We start from the raw sequence: 18,850 nt of genomic DNA on the forward strand, positions 1-18,850 counted from the left end.
ACAAATTATATGATCTGAAGGGGTGAATTATTATAGATTCACCCTATTTTTTTGGGTGAAACTGTTTTAATTCCCCATGAGCAAGTGGTTTCTCAGATGGTCTTCCTTCAGTAGAGGAATGTTTTTCATTCTTGAGAACCACCATTTTTCAATTTGCATAAGTGATGAAGGTTTTTAGAAGGGTCTTGTATCACTAAATGTGTGCCAATGACACATAGGTGTGCTGTAGAAGTTTGGCTTGTAGAGTTTAAGCTTAGGAACTTTTCAAGACATAGATAGATAGATATACAGATAAATAGGTAGACTGTAAGGTAGATAGATATCAGTGAGTAGACAGACTGTTAGAGAGGAAATTGAAGTGAGATGTGGAAGAGGGAAGGGGTATTTGATAAAGTTAAGAATGGTAAGTTGCAGTGACATAAGTCTGTGGCAAGAAAGATTATGAGAGGATCAATACAAGTATTTTGTCCTAAGAGAAACAGAAGTGCACTGTAATGTCTCTGGAGACTAAAGATAAGCTGAAGGCCAAAATGAGGGATTATTTGTGTGAGAATTGAGCATGTGTGGAAAAATGTGGTGAAGGATTTTTCAGCTCTGTTTCATTGAGTGGGATGCATATTGGCAACCATGTTCTTGATAAAGTACCCTGTACATAATGTTTTCCAAACAAGTCCATGGTATATCTCACCATATTCCTCTTAACCTTAGTTATGTTTGCACCGTGAGTAGGATGAATGGACTATCCATTCAGTACATAAGGGCTAAAGTATCATATATAAGTACTGTAAATGAATTGCAATCTTGTGTTCTCCTGAAAAGTTGCCTTTACCTTAATGTTAATGTTAATGTTTTCTGGAAGGAAATAGTGCATCTGATATTGAATAATTTGTTGATTTCTTTGTATAATTTTGAGCACATTGTTATTGATTTTGTAGTTATTAATCATTTGATCTTTTCTCTGTGGCCTGTACTGCAGACATTGAGATGTATTTTGGTAATATGTTGGGTAGGGATTTTTGAGCCCGATTTTAGCCCTAGTAGCTTATTCTTACCCTCTTGAAGTAATGTAATGATGTCCACTGCAAAATGCCTGCCTAAAGTGGTCCACTCTCTGCCAGTCAGCAACTGCCATGAGGCTGACACCACCAGATCAACTGCTCAAAGCTTACACATTTCTAGATTCTTTCGGTGAAAAGATGTGCAGCTTGGCTTCTCTAACTATAGCCGGTTTGGTATATCAGTATCCCTTTCTTTTCATTAATTTTTTAGTTATTTTGATTTTATACTTACACATATGGTAAATATATTTTGTTATAGACTGTAGATAGTTGTGATATTTTTCCCAGTATCGCCACCTTCATTGGTTGTACATGCAGTTTTGTGTGTGGCATTTGCTTTGTTTTAATCCCTGAAATAAAGTTAGCTGAACTATCCAAGTTTGTTCACCTTGTAGTTGTAACTTGATGGCGAGTGTTAGTGGTGACTCTGGATTCATTGCATCCTTAACCTGCTCTCTCTATCTCTCAACCACACTTTTTATTACCACACATCTCTCTTACGCTCTCATTACTTACACGATCAAACCACCTCACACCACATATTGTCCTTAAACATCTCATTTCCAACACATCCACTCTCCTCCACACAACCCTATCTATGCCCATGCCTCACAACCATATAACATTGTTGGAACCACTATGCTTTCAAACATACCCATTTTTGCTCTCCAGAATAATGTTCTCGCCTTCCACACATTCTTTAACACTCCCAGAACTTCACCCCTTCCCAACCCTGTGACTCACTCCTGCTTCCATGGTTCCATCCGCCGCTAAATCCACTACCAGATATCTAAAACACATCACTTCCTCCAGTTTTTCTCCATTCAAACTTACATTCCAATTTACTTGTCTCTCAGCCCTACTAAACCTAATAACCTTGCTCTTATTCACATTTACTCTCACCTTTCTTCTGTCACATACTTTACCAAACTCAGTCACCAACCTCTGCAGTTTTTCACCCGAATCAGCCACCAGCGCTGTATCATCAACGAACAACAACTGTCTCATTTCCCAAGCCCTCTCATCCACAACAGACTGCATACTTGCCCCTCTCTCCAAAACTCTTCTTTTCATCTCCCTAACAACCCCATCCATAAACAAATTAAACAACCATGGAGATGTCACAACTCTTCCATTCATCTCCCTAACAACCCCATCCATAAACAAATTAAACTATGGAGACGTCACGCATCCCTGCCGCAAACTGACATTCACTGGGAACCAATCACTTTCCTCTCTTCCCACTTGTACACATGCCTTACATCCTCGATAAAAACTTTTCACTGCTTCTAGCAACTTACCTCCCTCGCCATATACTCTTAATACCTTCCACAGAGCATCTCGGTCAACTCTATCACATGCCTTCTCCAGATCCATAAATGCTACATACAAATCCATCTGGTTTTCTAAGTACTTCTCACATACATTCTTCAAAGAAAACACCTGATCCACACATCCTCTGCCACTTCTTAAACCACACTGCTCTTCCCCAATCTGATGCTCTGTGCATGCCTTGACCCTCTCAATCTATACCGTCCCATATGATTTCCCAGGAATACTCAACGAATTTATACCTCAGTAATTTGAACACTAACCTTTATCCACTTTGCCTTTGTACATTGGAACTATGCATGCATTCTGCCAATCCTCAGGCACTTCACCATGAACCATACATACATTGAATATCCTCACCAACCAATCAACAGCACAGGCACCCCCTTTTTTAATAAATTCCACTGCAGTACCATCTAAAACTGCTACCTTGCCAGCTTTCATCTTCCGCAAAGCTTTCACTACCTCTTCTCTGTTCACCAAATTATTCTCCCTGACCCTCTCACTTCGCACATCACCTCGACCAAAACACCCTATATCTGCCACTCTGTCATCAAACACATTCAACAAACCTTCAAAATACTCACTCCATCTCCCTCTCAGTTCACCACTACTTGTTATTACCTCCCCATTATCCCACTTCACCGATGTTCCCATTTGTTCTCTTGTCTTATGCACTTTATTTACCTCCTTCCGAAATATCTTTTTGTCCTCCCTAAAATTTGATGATACTCTCTCATCCCAACTCTCCTTTGCCCTTTTTTTCACCTCTTGCACCTTTCTCTTGACCTCTTGCATCTTTTTTTTTTTTTTTGTACATCTCCCAGTCATTTGCACTACCTCCCTACAAAAATCAACCAATTGCCTCTCTCTTCTCTTTCACTAACAATCTTACTTCTTCATCCCACCACTCACTACCCTTTCTAATCTGCCCACCTCCCACCTTTCTCATGCCACAGGCATCTTTTGCACAAGCCATCACTGCTCACCTAAATACATCCCACTCCCCTTACATCATTTGCTCTCTCCTTTTTCCATTCTGCACTCAGTCTCTCCTGGTGCTTCATCACACAAGTCTCCTTTCCAAGCTCACTTACTCTCACCACTCTCTTCACCCCAACATTATCTCTTCTTTTATGAAAACCTCTACATATCTTCACCTTCCTGTCCACAAGATAATGATCAGACATCCCTCCAGTTGCCCCTGTCAGCACATTAACATCCAAAAGTCTCTCTTTCGCGTGCCTATAAATTAACATGTAATCCAATAATGCTCTCTAACCTTCTCTCCTACTTACATATGTATACTTATGAATATCTCTCTCTTTGATCCAGGTATTCCTAGTCACCGGTCCTTTTTCAGCACACAAATCTACAAGCTCTTCACCATTTCCATGTACAATGCTGAACATCCCATGTACAACGATTATACCCTCAACTGCCACGTTACTCACCTTTGCATTCCAATCACCAAATCACTATAACCTGGTCTCGTGCATCAAAGCTGCTAACACACTTACTCAGCTGCTCCCAAAACACTTGCCTCTCATGATCTTTCTTCTCATGACCAGGTGCATAGGCACCAATAATCACCCATCTCTCTCCTTCCACTTTCAGTTTTACCCACATCAATCTAGAGTTTACTTTCTTACACTCTATCACATACTCCCACAACTCCTGCTTCAGGAGTAGTGCTACTCTTTCCTTTGCTCTTCTCTCACCAACCCGACTTTATTCTCAAGACATTCCAAAACCACTCTTCCCCCTTACTCTTAAGCTTTGTGTCACTCAGAGCCAAAACATCCAGGTTCCTTTCCTCAAACATACTACCTATCTCTCCTTTTTTCTCATCTTGGTTACATCCACACACATTTAGACACCCCAATCTGAGCCTTTGAGGGGGATGAACACTCCCCGCATGACTCCCTCTTCTGTTTCCCCTTTTAGAAAGTTAGCATACAAAGAGGGGAGGGTTTCTAGCCCCCCACTCCCGTCCCCTTTAGTCGCCTTCTACGACACGCGGGGAATGCATGGGAAGTAATCTTTCTCCTCTATCCCCGGGGATATCATTTCAATATATACACATATACATACATACACATGCACAGACATATTCATATATACACATGTGTATGTTCATACTTGCTTACCTTTAATCTATATCTGGCACCATCCTGCCCCACAGGAAACAACATTGCTGACCCCTCTTCAGCATGGTAGCGCCAGGGAAACAGACAAAAAAGGCTACATTTGTTCACACTCAGTCTCTAGCTGTCATGTGTAATGCACTGAAACCACAGCTTCCTATCCATATCCAGGCCCCACAAACCTTTCCATGGTTTATGCCAGATGTTTCACTTGCCCTGGTTCAGTCCATTGACAGCATGTTGACCCCAGTAAACCACATTGTTCCACTTCACTCTGTTCCTTGCACCCCTCTCATCCCCCTGCATGTTCAGGCCCCGATCGCTTAAAATCTTTTTCATCCTTCCATCTTCAGTTTGGTCTCCCGCTTCTCCGTGTTCCCTCCACCTCTGACACATATATCCTCTTTGTCAATCTTTCCTCACTCATTCTCTCCATATGCCCAAACCATTTCAACACACCCTCTTCTGCTCTCTCAACCACACTTTTTATTACCACACATCTCTCTTACCCTTTCATTACTTACTTGAGCAAACCACCTCACAGCTCATATCATCCTCAGACATTTCATTTCCAGCATATCCACCCTCCTTTGCACAACCCTACCTAGAGCTCATGTCTTGCAACCATATAACATTGTTGGAACTACTAATCTTTCAAACATACCCATTTCTGCTCTCTCAGATAATGTTCTCTCCTTTCACACATTCTTCATCGCTCCCAGAACTTTCGCCCCCTCCCCCACCCTGTTACTCACTTCTGCTTCCATGGTTCCATTCACTGCTAAGTCCACTCCCAGATATCTAAAACACTTCATTTTCTCCAATTTTTCTCCATTCAAACTTACCTCCCAATTAACTTGTTCCTCAACCCTACTGAACCTAATAACCTTGCTCTTATTCACATTTACTCTCAACTTTCTCCTTTCACATACTTTTCCAAACTCAGTCACCAACTTGTGCAGTTTCACACTCCAATCAGCTGCCAGACCTGTATCATTGGTGGATTGGAACAGTGTGGTATACTGGGAATGTCAGTGAACTGAAGGAGGGCATGTGAAACATCTTGGGTAAAGCATGGAAAGGTGTGTGGGGCCTGGATGTGGATAGGGAGCTGTGGTTTCGGTGCATTACAAATGACAGCTAGAGACTGAGTGTGAACAAATGTGGCCTATTTTGTCTGTTTTCCTGGTGCTACCTTGCTGAAGCACGGGGGAGCGATGTTTTTTCGAGTGGGGTGGGGTAGTGCCAGGAATGGATGAAGGCAAGCAAGCGTGAATATGTACATATGTATGTATAAGTGTATATGTTGATATATATATGTATGTATGTATATGGACGTTTATGTATATGTTCATATGAGTGGATGGGTTGTTCTTCGTCTGTTTCTTGATGCTACCTCACTGGCACGAGAAATGGTAATCAAGTACAATAATGAAAAGAAAATATGTGTGAGTGTGTGTGTATGTATGTATGTGAGCGTGATGTTCCTTTCTTGGTCTTTTTCCTGGTGCTACCTCGCTGATGTGGGAAATGATGATCAGGTATAAAAAAATATATATATGTATGTATGTGTGTGTGTGTGTGTGTGTATGAATAAGTGGGTATACATGTCAGAAGATCAAGGAACAAGGGAAAGGGGGAACCAAGAAGGAGGTGGAAGGATGGCGTAAAAGTTGCCAGGAGTAGAGTGAATTTGAGCAAAGTGGTATACTAGGGGTGACTTGCTGTCATTGGGCTGAACAAGGGTATATGGAGTGGTCAGGGGAAACCATGGAAAGGTTTGTGGGTCCAGATTGTAGATCAGGGGCTTTGGTTTCACTGCAATATGCATAACAACGAGGGAGTGGATGTGAGTGAATGAGGCCTTCATCTGTTCTCAGTGCTACCTTGATAATGTGGGAAATGGTGAACTAGTGTGGGGGAGAAAAATACAAGCTTTGAGCATCTCCTTGGTGAAACAAAGATCCTTCCAATACAGTTTCATCTCAGCATGCAGTATTGCTAGATCCTTCCCACCCAGATCATTCGATAACTAACCATCAACCCCTTGTTTCATGTTCATTAAGGGATGTCATATTTTTTCTTGTGGTGGACATATCCTGTTTCCCCCTCAGTAGCATTGGTTTTGAGTTTCAAAAATTCTCTGCTAAAGTATCTTTGCTGTTAGGTTAATCTTACATGAATGACTTTTGTAGTTCTCCTCTTTAATTTGAATATTCTTTCAGTGCTTGTAGGACTGGCTGCAAAGGAGGTAAACATAAATTTTGAAGGTTGAAAGATCCTTCTCTTCAGGAAGTAGTGTTCTATGTATATTCCTTCTTTTTTTCTGCTCTGCTCAGCCTTCCTTACTTTTATGAAAAACTTTTCCTCCTACTCTCTGTAACTGCCTTGGGTTGGTGCTTATGATCTGTAAAATGTATGAGCTTCAAGCAGTCAGTAGATTGGGTTTGATGGAAGTTGTCTTGGTGATTGTTGATTGGCCAAGAGCAGACATGTTCAGATGAACATTTTGCTGTAGATGACACTGATTTCTTTGCAAAAGGTGAGTGCAGGCTACTGCCTCCTCTATGAATATGAGACTGAACACACCCTAGCTGATATATTACCAAGATATGTCACTTAATCTTGTGGGACACTGCTTTAGAGAGAAAATTTTATTCAATCTTCAAAACTTACATTTTGCAGATGGTCACCCCCCAAGAGACAACATGGACAGAAGAGAAAGTGATGCTCATTCTTCTGCTCATAATGATGTAATCTAGCAAAGTTGTAAATAGTTTAGAAAAATATCAGCTACAAAAACACATATTCTTATATATTCATTCAGATATGGTATATATGGTGGGTAAATATTATTTCCTGAGTAATCATGAAAATTTATTTCAGAATCTATATAAGAGTGATACTGTACATAATTATCTCAGTAGTTATCAGATTTTATTGTGCTCTCTCATTGGATTTAGAATTTATGTTAATGTATGTGTACTCACATGAGGACTATAAAACTTGCAAAACTTGGTTTTAGGTTGAAGGGAAGCCATATCTTTGGGAACTGATAAATTGAAATATCTCAGAACTGGAACTTCCCAGGCTGGGTGATTGCAGTGTAAGGTCCAAGGTAGCAGAGAAACTGCTATTAGGCACATTATGCCAATGTAACACCACCCTCTTAGTATGCAGAATGGGTGAAATGCAAGTCTCAGCTTAGAACTGTAGATGATATGGATGTCTTGAGCTATGTGTTAAGTTTGAATCTTTGTTGTTATGAGAGTAGGGTTGGAATTTCAGGACCCTAGATTTTTTGCTCAGTACTTATCATTTCTTGATCTGAAGTAGAAGTACCACATAAGTTGTAATGAGAATCCTGTATATTAGATGATGGTCCTACCAGAATTGCGTAGACAAATGTATAACGTGAAGTTGATTAAGTGATATCCACCCTCTTAACTTTGTCATTTTTCAGCATTCTTTGTTCAGTTTCAGTCTGAAAAATAGTCGGAGAGTGCTGAAGCTTTCAACTTTGAGAACAAACAGGGTGTGCTGGATATACACTTAGCGGTGCTTTCTGGACCTGTAGTGTGCTGACACCTTATTTTGATTGGTTGATTCAGTGTTACTGCAGTTTGTTGACACTGTTTGTCAATTGCTAATGTGATGTGGTTAGCATTATTGGGGCCAATATACTTTGTTTTGTTTGGCATTTTTCAATATGATATCCTGTCCAGTGCAGCGTAGATAGGGACTAAGTATTTCCATAAATCCTGTCCACTGCAGCCTAGATAGGGACTAATTTCCATAATTTTTGGCTATCTCAGTTTAGGTTTATATATAAGAATGTCAGGCCCCTTAGAACCCATTTTATTTTTCCTCATAAATTTCTTGTTTTATCATCCAGTCTTCAAATTTGAACCTAGAAATTGTAATCGTACAGCCTTGGTTTTTCCCTAAACATCTACTTTATAAAACACAAGTCATTAGCTCTTTCTGAATTTTGATAGCTCTCTCATTTTTGGCCTTCTTGATTGTAACACATTTTGTCAAGAGATTAAAAATAGCAAGGATTATGGAAAGGGTATGTTGTCATATGACACTGATAATTTGGTACTACATATCTTGATGTTGGTGTCATGACATTGGGAAATTGTTATATGATGTTGATCAGGATTTTTTTTCTCTGTGCTCATTGGGTGTTGGAATTATAAGGTTAATTTTGGTGTAACAAAATTACATTTTGTCAGGTAGAGAATTTTTACTTAGTGATGGACTAATAACAGAGTTTGTCTGTGATATACAGATACAAGGCTCTGTATGTAGACATCTTGTCCATCGTTTATGTAGTTTAACCAATTGGAGTATTTATTCATTGACGCCAGTATTACTGTGAATTCAGAAAATTGCTCGTCACTGTCACTATGAAATGACTATGAAAGTGAATCAATCTGTCTGAGCATTTCTAGAGAGTAACATAATGTGGAGTAACCATTTACAGCATTAGCCATAACTATTTTTGCTATGTTCAACAAGATATCTGCTCCAAATTATATTTCAACATTCTTTTGATATGCAGAACATTACCTCTCTACTTCAGGAACATAAGTTCTTAAGGTAGATAATACTTGTATATAACGCTATCACCAAGGTTTTCTGTATGTGGTAGATAATTTACATTAATTTTAAAAAGTTTGTAATAGCAATGTGTTTTCTCAGGAAGTCTTTTAGTCATAATTGATAAGATGTAGCACATCATATGTTAATTTTATTTAAAGTGTATGGACTCCCGTGGTGTAGTGGTTAGCGTTCCTGACTGTGATGCATTCACGGGCTACCCAGGGTCAAGCGCATAGGGTTTGAATCCTTGTTATGGCAGTCATTCCACAGTCAACCCAGCTGTCCATGCACCCCTAATGTTGGTTGAAAAAATGGGTATCTGGCTCAGGCTAGGGTTTACATATAGAGGTAGAGGATGTGTGGATCAGGTGTTTGCTTTGAAGAATGTATGTGAGAAATACTTAGAAAAGCAAATGGATTTGTATGTAGCATTTATGGATCTGGAGAAGGCATATGATAGAGTTGATAGAGATGCTCTGTGGAAGGTCTTAAGAATATGTGGTGTGGGAAGCAAGTTGTTCGAAGCAGTGAAAAGTTTTTATCGAGGATGTAAGGCATGTGTACGTGTAGGAAGAGAGGAAAGTGATTGGTTCTCAGTGAATGTAGGTTTGCGGCAGGGGTGTGTGATGTCTCCATGGTTGTTTAATTTGTTTATGGATTGGGTTGTTAGGGAGGTGAATGCAAGGGTTTTGGGAAGAGGGGCAAGTATGCAGTCTGTTGTGGATGAGAGAGCTTGGGAAGTGAGTCAGTTGTTTTTCGCTGATGATAGAGCACTGGTGGCTGATTCATGTGAGAAACTGCAGAAGCTGGTGACTGACTTTGGTAAAGTGTGTGAAAGACGAAAGTTGAGAATAAATGTGAATAAGAGCAAGGTTATTAGGTACAGCAGGATTGAGGGTCAAGTGAATTGGGAGGTAAGTTTGAATGGAGAAAAACTGGAGGAAGTGAAGTGTTTTAGATATCTGGGAGTGGATCTGGCAGCAGATAGAACCATGGAAGCGGAAGTGAATCATAGGGTGGGGGAGGGGGCGAAAATTCTGGGAGCCTTGAAGAATGTGTGGAAGTCGAGAACATTATCTCGGAAAGCAAAAATGGGTATGTTTGAAGGAATAGTGGTTCCAACAATGTTGTATGGTTGCGAGGCGTGGGCTATGGCTTGAGTTGTGCGCAGGAGGGTGGATGTACTGGAAATGAGATGTTTGAGGACAATATGTGGTGTGAGGTGGTTTGATCGAGTAAGTAATATAAGGGTGAGAGAGATGTGTGCAAACAGAAAGAGCGTGGCTGAGAGAGCAGAAGAGGGTGTTTTGAAATGGTTTGGGCACATGGAGAGAATGAGTGAGGAAAGATTGACCAAGAGGATATATGTGTCGGAGGTGGAGGGAACGAGGAGAAGTGGGAGACCAAATTGGAGGTGGAAAGATCGAGTGAAAAAGATTTTGAGTGATCGGGGCCTGAACATGCAGGAGGGTGAAAGGCGTGCAAGGAATAGTGAATTGGATCGATGTGGTATACCGGGGTCGACGTGCTGTCAGTGGATTGAATCAGGGCATGTGAAGCATCTGGGGTAAGCCGTGGAAAGTTCTGTGGGGCCTGGAGGTGGAAAGGGAGCTGTGGTTTCGGGCATTATTGCATGACATCTGGAGATTGAGTGTGAGCGAATGGGGCCTTTGTTGTCTTTTCCAGGCGCTGCCTCGCGCACATGAGGGGGGGAGGGGGATGGTATTCCATGTGTGGCGGGGTGGCGATGGGGGTGAGTAGGGGCAGACAGTGTGAATTGTGTGTCTGTGTGTGTATATATGTGTGTACGTTGGGATGTGTGGGTGTGTATGTTTGCGTGTGTGGACGTGTGTGTGTGTGCATGTGTGTGGGGGTGGGTTGGGCCATTTCTTCGTCTGTTTCCGTGTGCTATATAAAGAGAGAGAGAGAGAGAGAGAGAGAGAGAGAGAGAGAGAGAGAGAGAGAGAGAGAGAGAGAGAGAGAGAGAATCTTCTAGGGGTTGGCCTTGATCAGGGCCTTAGCTGCCCGTGCCTTCTCAGCTAACAGGAAAAAAAAAATGTCCCATAGAGAGAATATTTATTGTCTGCATTTTTTTTATGCCATGTTTTAGTTTTAAACTGATACTGCCTTAGTCAGAGAAACCTATGTTTTCATTCACTGTGGGAACTCTTGTGATAATGGCTGTTGTAAATTGCTTATAGGTAAACTTTTTGGTTTTATTTAATGTGTATTTTGTATGGTGATGCATAATGAAATGGTCAGTGCAATTCTCTCACCTGGAAAGTAAGCTTTAATCTCCATCATTGTGTATACTTTATTTTTACAAATTCTGCCTTATTTGACTTAGTAGAATGGGAGAAAAGTTTGCTTTGTTGTTTGTATACATTGGACTTTTTTCATACATTCACCACTTCCTGTGCTCAAGAGGTAATGCCAGGAGCACACAAAAAAATGGTCTCATTTGCTCATCACTTCCTGTGCTCACGAGGTGACATCAGGAACAAAGAAATGGTTTCATGTGCTCACCACTTCCTGTGCTCACGAGGTAACACAAGGAATAAACAAAGAAATGGTCTCATTTGCTCACATCTACCCTTTAATTATTGTGTATAATGAATTGAAACCAGAGCCACATCCAAGGACAGTTAATTCTGAAAGAAGAATCTTGATGAAAAAATAAGAATGATTTCAGTATTGCCATCATCTCTTGAAAATCATGCCAGATGTGAAAAATCCATATTGATCTTATTTTGTTTTAGATTTTGTTGAAACTCATGATTGGAGACAAAATTGAATTACTGCATCCACTGTCCTATTTGTAGAGGCTAATTATTATTCTAGACCAAAATCAAATTAATCTCCCTTAACTGACAGAGATGAAGCTAAGTATGGATGTATCATGTTAGTTTCTGTGAAGGCATTTCAGGGGAGCTTGACCTATAATCATTTTAAAAAAAATTCATAAAGGCTGTTCATTTACTTTTGACTGAGATCAGTTATAATTAATTATATCTCTGGTGAAGTGTTTTAGATATATGGGAGTGGACTTGGCAGCGATTGGAACCATGGAAGCAGAAGTGAGTCACAGGGTAGGGAAGGGGGCAAAGGTTCTGGGAGTGATGAAGAATGTGTGGAAGGAGAGAACATTATCTTGAGAGTGAAAATGGGTATGATTGAAGGAATAGTAGTTCCAACAATATTATATGGTTGTGAGGCATGGGCTATAGATAGGGTTGTACAGAGGAGGGTGGATGTGTTGGAAATGGAATGTTTGAGGACAGTGTGTGGTCTCGTGCATCAAAGCTGCTAACACACTTAGCTGCTCCCAAAACACTTGTCTCTCATGATCTTTCTTCTCATGAGCTGGTGCATAGGCACCAATAATCACCCATCTCTCTCCATCCACTTTCAGTTTTACCCATATCAATCTAGAGTTTACTTTTACACTCTCTCACATATTCCCACAACTCCTGCTTCAGGAAGAGTGCTACTCCTTCCTTTGCTCTTGTCCTATTTTCTGACTTTACTCCCAAGACATACCCAAATCACTCTTCCCCTTTACCCTTTAATATTTATTTATTTATTTATTTATTTATACTTTGTTGGTGTCTCCCACGTTAATGAGGTGGCGCAAGGAAACAGATGAAAGAATGGCCCAACCCACCCACATACACATGTATATACATACATATCCACACATGCACATATACATACCTATACATCTCAACCTATACATATATATACACACAGACATATACATATATACACATGTACATAATTCATAGTCTGCCCTTATTCATTCCTGTCGTCACCCCACCACACATGGAATAACAACCCCCTCCCCCCGCATGTGCGCGAGGTAGCGCTAGGAAAAGACAACAAAGGCCACATTCGTTCACACTCAATCTCTAACTGTCATGTATAATGCACTAAAACCACAACTCCCTTTCCACATCCAGGCCCCACACAACTTTCCATGGTTTACCGCAGACGCTTCACATGCCCTGGTTCAATCCATTGACAGCACGTCGACCCCGGTATATCACATCGTTCCAATTCACTCTATTCCTTGCACGCCTTTCACCCTCCTGCATGTTCAGGCCCCGATCACTCAAAATCTTTTTCACTCCATCTTTCTACCTCCAATTTGGTCTCCCACTTCTCCTCGTTCCCTCCACCTCTGACACATATATCCTCTTGGTCAATCTTTCCTCACTCATTCTCTCCATGTGAGCAAACCATTTCAAAACACCCTCTTCTGCTCTCTCAACCACACTCTTTTTATTACCACACATCTCTCTTACCCTTACATTACTTACTCGATCAAACCACCTCACACCACATGTCCTCAAACATCTCACTTCCAGCACATCCACCCTCCTGGGTACAACTCTATCCATAGCCCACGCCTCGCAACCACACAACATTGTTGGAACCACTATTCCTTCAAACATACCCATTTTTGCTTTCCAAGATAATGTTCTCGACTTCCACACATTCTTCAAGGCTCCCAGAATTTTCGCCCCCTCCCCCACCCTATGATTCACTTCCGCTTCAATGGTTCCATCCGCTGCCAAATCCACTCCCAGATATCTGAAACACTTCCTCCAGTTTTTCTCCATTCAAACTTACCTCCCAGTTGACTTGACCCTCAACCCTATGGTACCTAATAACCTTGCTCTTATTCATATTTACTCTCAACTTTCTTCTTTCACACACTTTACCAAAGTCAGTCACCGGCTTCTGCAGTTTCTCACATGAATCAGCCACCAGCAAATAACAACTGACTCACTTCCCAAGCTCTCTCATCCACAACAGACTGCATACTTGCCCCTCTTTCCAAAACTCTTGCATTCACCTCCCTAACAACCCCATCCATAAATAATTAAAACAACCATGGAGATATCACACACCCCTGCCGCAAACCTACATTCACTGAGAAGCAATCACTTTCCTCTCTTCCTACACGTACACATGCCTTACATCCTCGATAAAAAATTTTCACTGCTTCTAACAACTTGCCTCCCACACCATATATTCTTAATACCTTCCACAGAGCATCTTTATCAACTCTATCATATGCCTTCTCCAGTTCCATAAATGCTACATACAAATCCATTTGTTTTTCTAAGTATTTCTCACATACATTCTTCAAAGCGAACACCTGATCCACACATTCTCTACCACTTCTGAAGCCACACTGCTCTTCCCCAATCTGATGCTCTGTACATGCCTTCACCCTCTCAATCAGTACCCTCCCATATAATTTACCAGGAATACTCAACAAACTTTTACCTCTGTAATTTGAGCACTCACTCTTATCCCCTTTGCCTTTGTACAATGGCACTATGCAAGGATTCCGCCAATCCTCAGGCACCTCACCATGAATCATATATACATTAAATAACCTTACCAACCAGTCAACAATAGTCACCCCCTTTTTTGATAAATTCCACTACAATACCATCCAAACCCGCTGCCTTGCCGGCTTTCATCTTTCACAAAGCTTTTACTACCTCTTCTTTGTTTACCAAATCATTTTCCCTAACCCTCTCACTTTGCACACCACCTTGACCAAAACACCCTATATCTGCCACTCTATCATCAAACACATTCAACAAACCTTCAAAATACTCACTCCATCTTCTCACATTACCACTACTTGTTATCACCTCCCCATTTGCCCCCTTCACTGAAGTTCCCATTTGTTCCCTTGTGTTACGCACTTTATTTGCCTCCTTCCAAAACATCTTTTTATTCTCCCTAAAATTTAATGATACTCTCTCACCCCAACTCTCATTTGCCCTCTTTTTCACCTCTTGCACCTTTCTCTTGACCTCCTGCCTCTTTTTTTATACATCTCCCACTCATTTGCATTATTTCCTTGCAAAAATCGTCCAAATGCCTCTCTCTTCTCTTTCACTAATAATCTTACTTCTTCATCACCTCCCACGCTTCTCATGCCACAAGCATCTTTTGCGCAAGCCATCACTGCTTCCCTAAATACATCCCATTCCTCCCCCACTCCCCTTACATCCTTTGTTCTCACCTTTTTCCACTCTGTATTCAGTCTCTCCTGGTACTTCCTCACACAAGTCTCCTTCTCAAGCTCACATACTCTCACCACTCTCTTCACCCCAACATTCTCTCTTCCTTTCTGAAAACCTTTACAAATCTTCACCTTCGCCTCCACAAGATAATGATCAGACATCCCTCCAGTTGCACCTCTCAGTACATTAACATCCAAAAGTCTCTCTTTCGCGCGCCTATCAATTAACACGTAATCCAATAACGCTCTCTGGCCATCTCTCCTACTTACATACGTATACTTATGTATATCTCTCTTTTTAAACCAGGTATTCTCAATCACCAGTCCTTTTTCAGCACACAAATCTACAAACTCTTCACCATTTCCATTTATAACACTGATCACGCCATATATATGTACATGTATAGGATATATATGTACATATATATCCTAGCATGAGCCGGTAGCTATTTTATCGACGAACTCCAAGGGGTGGATGAACAGCTGGATTGACTGTGGTCAGACTGTTGCAGCCAGGTTTCAAACCTGTGCACCCGACTGTGGGCAGCCTGTGAATGCTTCATGGTCAGGAACACTAACCACTGCACCATGGAAGTCCATGTAACCCCATTAAAAACTTTAATTCCAAGGCCACAGTCTGTTGGGGCCAAGGAGGTGAGTCATTATTGTTTGCTGATGACATAAGTGGCAGATTAGATTGAGAAACTGCAGAAGATGTTTCAGTTTGGGAGAGTGTGGAAGAAGACTGAGAATAATTGTAAATAAAGCAAGTTTATTATGTTTAGAACTGGAAGAGACGTTTAGTTATAATGTTAGTTTGAATTGTGAAATCTTAGAGGAAGTGGGGTGCTTTAAATACCTGGTAGTGAATGAAATGGATGCTGAAGTGAGCCATAGGGTGGGTGAGGGGCTAAGGTCTTGGGCACAGTGAAGAGTACGTGGAAGGAGATGTCGCTAGTGGTTTGTGAGGGAAACGAGGGGTATGTTTGGAGGTATAGTAATTCCAGCGGTGTTGTATGGATATAAGGCATGGATCTTAGATAAAAATGTATAGAAGAGGATGGACATATTGGAAATGAAATGTTTAAGGACAGTATGTGGTGTGAGGAGGGTTAACTGAATAAATGGTAGGGTGAGAGATAGGTTTGGTAGTAAGAGGAGTATGTATAAGAGAGCTGGAGAGGGACTGCTGAAATGTTTTGGATGCAGGGAAAGGATAGTTGAGGAGAGTGTGACCAAGAAGATGTATGTGTCAGAAATGGAGAGAACAGGGAAAAGGGGGGAAACTGAAAAGGTGTTGGAAGGATGGAGTGTAAAGGGTTTGAACAAGCAGGAGAGTGTAAGGTGTGTATGATTAGAGTGAATTGGGATGGTGTGGTATGCAGTGGGTGACGTGCTGTCTCTGGGTTAAACTAGGGGATGTCATAGAATCAGGGGAAACCATGGAAAGGTCTGTGGGGGCTGTTTGTGGATAGGAGGCTATAGTTTTGGGGCATTATACATGACAGTTAGACTGGATGGAAGCTTATGAGGCTGTTTATCATCTGCTCTTGGTGTTTTCATGCTATTATGGGAAACAGTGAATAAGTATGAAAATATCTAGTGCTAATAGTAAATTTTTTCCCTGTTGCGTGTGAAATGAAAAACATTTTATATCCAGGAAAATTTTCATCCTTTTTTTTATACTTTATTGCTATTATCATTTATTTTTCTGTGATGTTTCAGGTATTTCATATCCATGTTGTTGGACTTGAAGGTCAGGTGAGAATTTGTATGAAGTGTCAATTTTAAAGGACGTATTAATGGATATTGTAGATATCATGAATAAAAAAAAGCGTTTTGATGGCTGCTTAAGATATACTGGTGGGAGGAATTGCTTTTAAGTCAGGATAAAAATTTTGCGTTGGTTTATAGTCAGAAATAATATATAAGTAAATGATGGATAGAAAAACCATTATTTATTAAATTAGTTATCTGTATAGGATTTAACTCACTTAAGTAAAAGAATAGCTTACATTGATATTCAGCATCTAGGATCACACTGAAGTAGTGCTTCAGTTGATGCAGTACTCGAAAAATCAGAGAAATGGATAGTTTGCTCTTGTGAACGATATCCTGTAAGACAAAATTTCAGGGAGATAGGTTTGATTGAAGGTGTTTCATTTAATACACAGGTAGGGGTGTAGTAAAATTTAAGTTTGAAAGTTAACCAAGTTATGAAGTAAACCATCCAGATGTTAGATTGCGTTACTTTCTAGCAAATATGTGAAAGGTAATGAGATGTGTAGGGATTCCCATATGCCAGAATAAAGGAATGTTTTTGTTTGAATATTTTGTAGAAATGAAAGTTTTCTAGAAACAAAAATGTGAACTGTATTACATGCAGACGATTGATATATTGAAAATACATGATGGTAATAAATCTTGCTTAAACATTGCTTGTACTGTAGGTTGCTGTTTTAGATATACAGCATACTGGGAAATATATTTTTATGATACACATAAATAGTGCATGACCAAAAAGTTTTTGAAGACATGGTTATGTCAGTAGTCCAATTTCATTTCATTTCTTTATGTGGTATAGACTTAGTAGTCTTTACCAGTGTAAATAGTTTATATTTGAAGTAACACAATTTAATGACAAAATAAATTAAGTTCACACTATGTACATTGGAACCATCAAAGTGAAGAGTTGGTAAGTGGTATGGATTCTTCAAGTACTATTTTATTCTAATAAAAGTGTTTGTCGTCCACCTTCCTGTTTTCTTAGTTCAGAATTTCTTAGTAAAACTAGAAGTTAGGTTAGAGCTTCATCTTAAAACTTGGACTTGGCACAGGGTTTCCCAACCTGGAGTACATGTACCCCTAGGGATACCTTTACACTTCTCAAAGGGCACATAGGGGTCTGAGAGTATAACCATGGTTTACATTAGTGTACAGTATATACCATGAGTAATGCAGAACATAAGCAATATAGAATACCCTCATTACAAATCAGCTGATTAAGAGACCAGCCAACTTAGCAAGCTCCGCTCCTCTTTCTTTCCTTCATATTACATATATGTAGCAATTCAAATGAATAAATTTGTAAAAATCATACCAAACATGTTTTGAACGCGTTTTAGTCTAGTCTAGACTCATACAAGGGTAGCTGGCAGCTCTCTGCATCAGTTGTCCACAAGCATGAGTCATGGCAGGTGTATTGGTGTCATTTAAGAGCAAATAAAAACTTTTCACTGCTTCTAACAACTTGCCTCCCACACCATATATTCTTAATACCTTCCACAGAGCATCTCTATCAACTCTATCATATGCCTTCTCCAGATCCATAAATGCTACATACAAATCCATTTGCTTTTCTAAGTATTTCTCACATACATTCTTCAAAGCAAACACCTGATCTACACATCCTCTACCACTTGTGAAACCACACTGCTCTTCCCCAATCTGATGCTCTGTACATGCCTTCACCCTCTCAATCAATACCCTCCCATATAATTTCCCAGGAATACTCAACAAACTTATACCTCTGTAATTTGAGCACTCACTTTTATCCCCTTTGCCTCTGTACAATGGCACTATGCAAGCATTCTGCCAATCCTCAGGCACCTCACCATGAGTCATACATTAAATAACCTTACCAACCAGTCAACAAT

General features: G+C 40.4%; 1 protein-coding gene across 2 annotated transcripts in view; it reads left to right on the top strand.

The window, feature by feature from the left end:
• Positions 1-18,850, top strand: part of LOC139756761 (histone acetyltransferase KAT8-like) — a 37,561-nt gene that overhangs the window by 17,039 nt on the left and 1,672 nt on the right. The window contains exon 9 of one of the 2 annotated variants that reach the window (XM_071676528.1): positions 7,223-17,947. The exons of the other annotated variant lie outside the window; for it this stretch is intronic. Coding sequence (XP_071532629.1) covers positions 7,223-7,265 — 43 coding nt within the window. The 3' untranslated portion in view covers positions 7,266-17,947. Of the gene's footprint in view, positions 1-7,222; positions 17,948-18,850 lie in introns of those variants that run through there. 2 annotated transcript variants of the gene reach the window in all.

This window comes from Panulirus ornatus, chromosome 23, assembly GCF_036320965.1.
Source record: "Panulirus ornatus isolate Po-2019 chromosome 23, ASM3632096v1, whole genome shotgun sequence".
NCBI classification, from domain to species: Eukaryota; Metazoa; Arthropoda; class Malacostraca; order Decapoda; family Palinuridae; genus Panulirus; species Panulirus ornatus.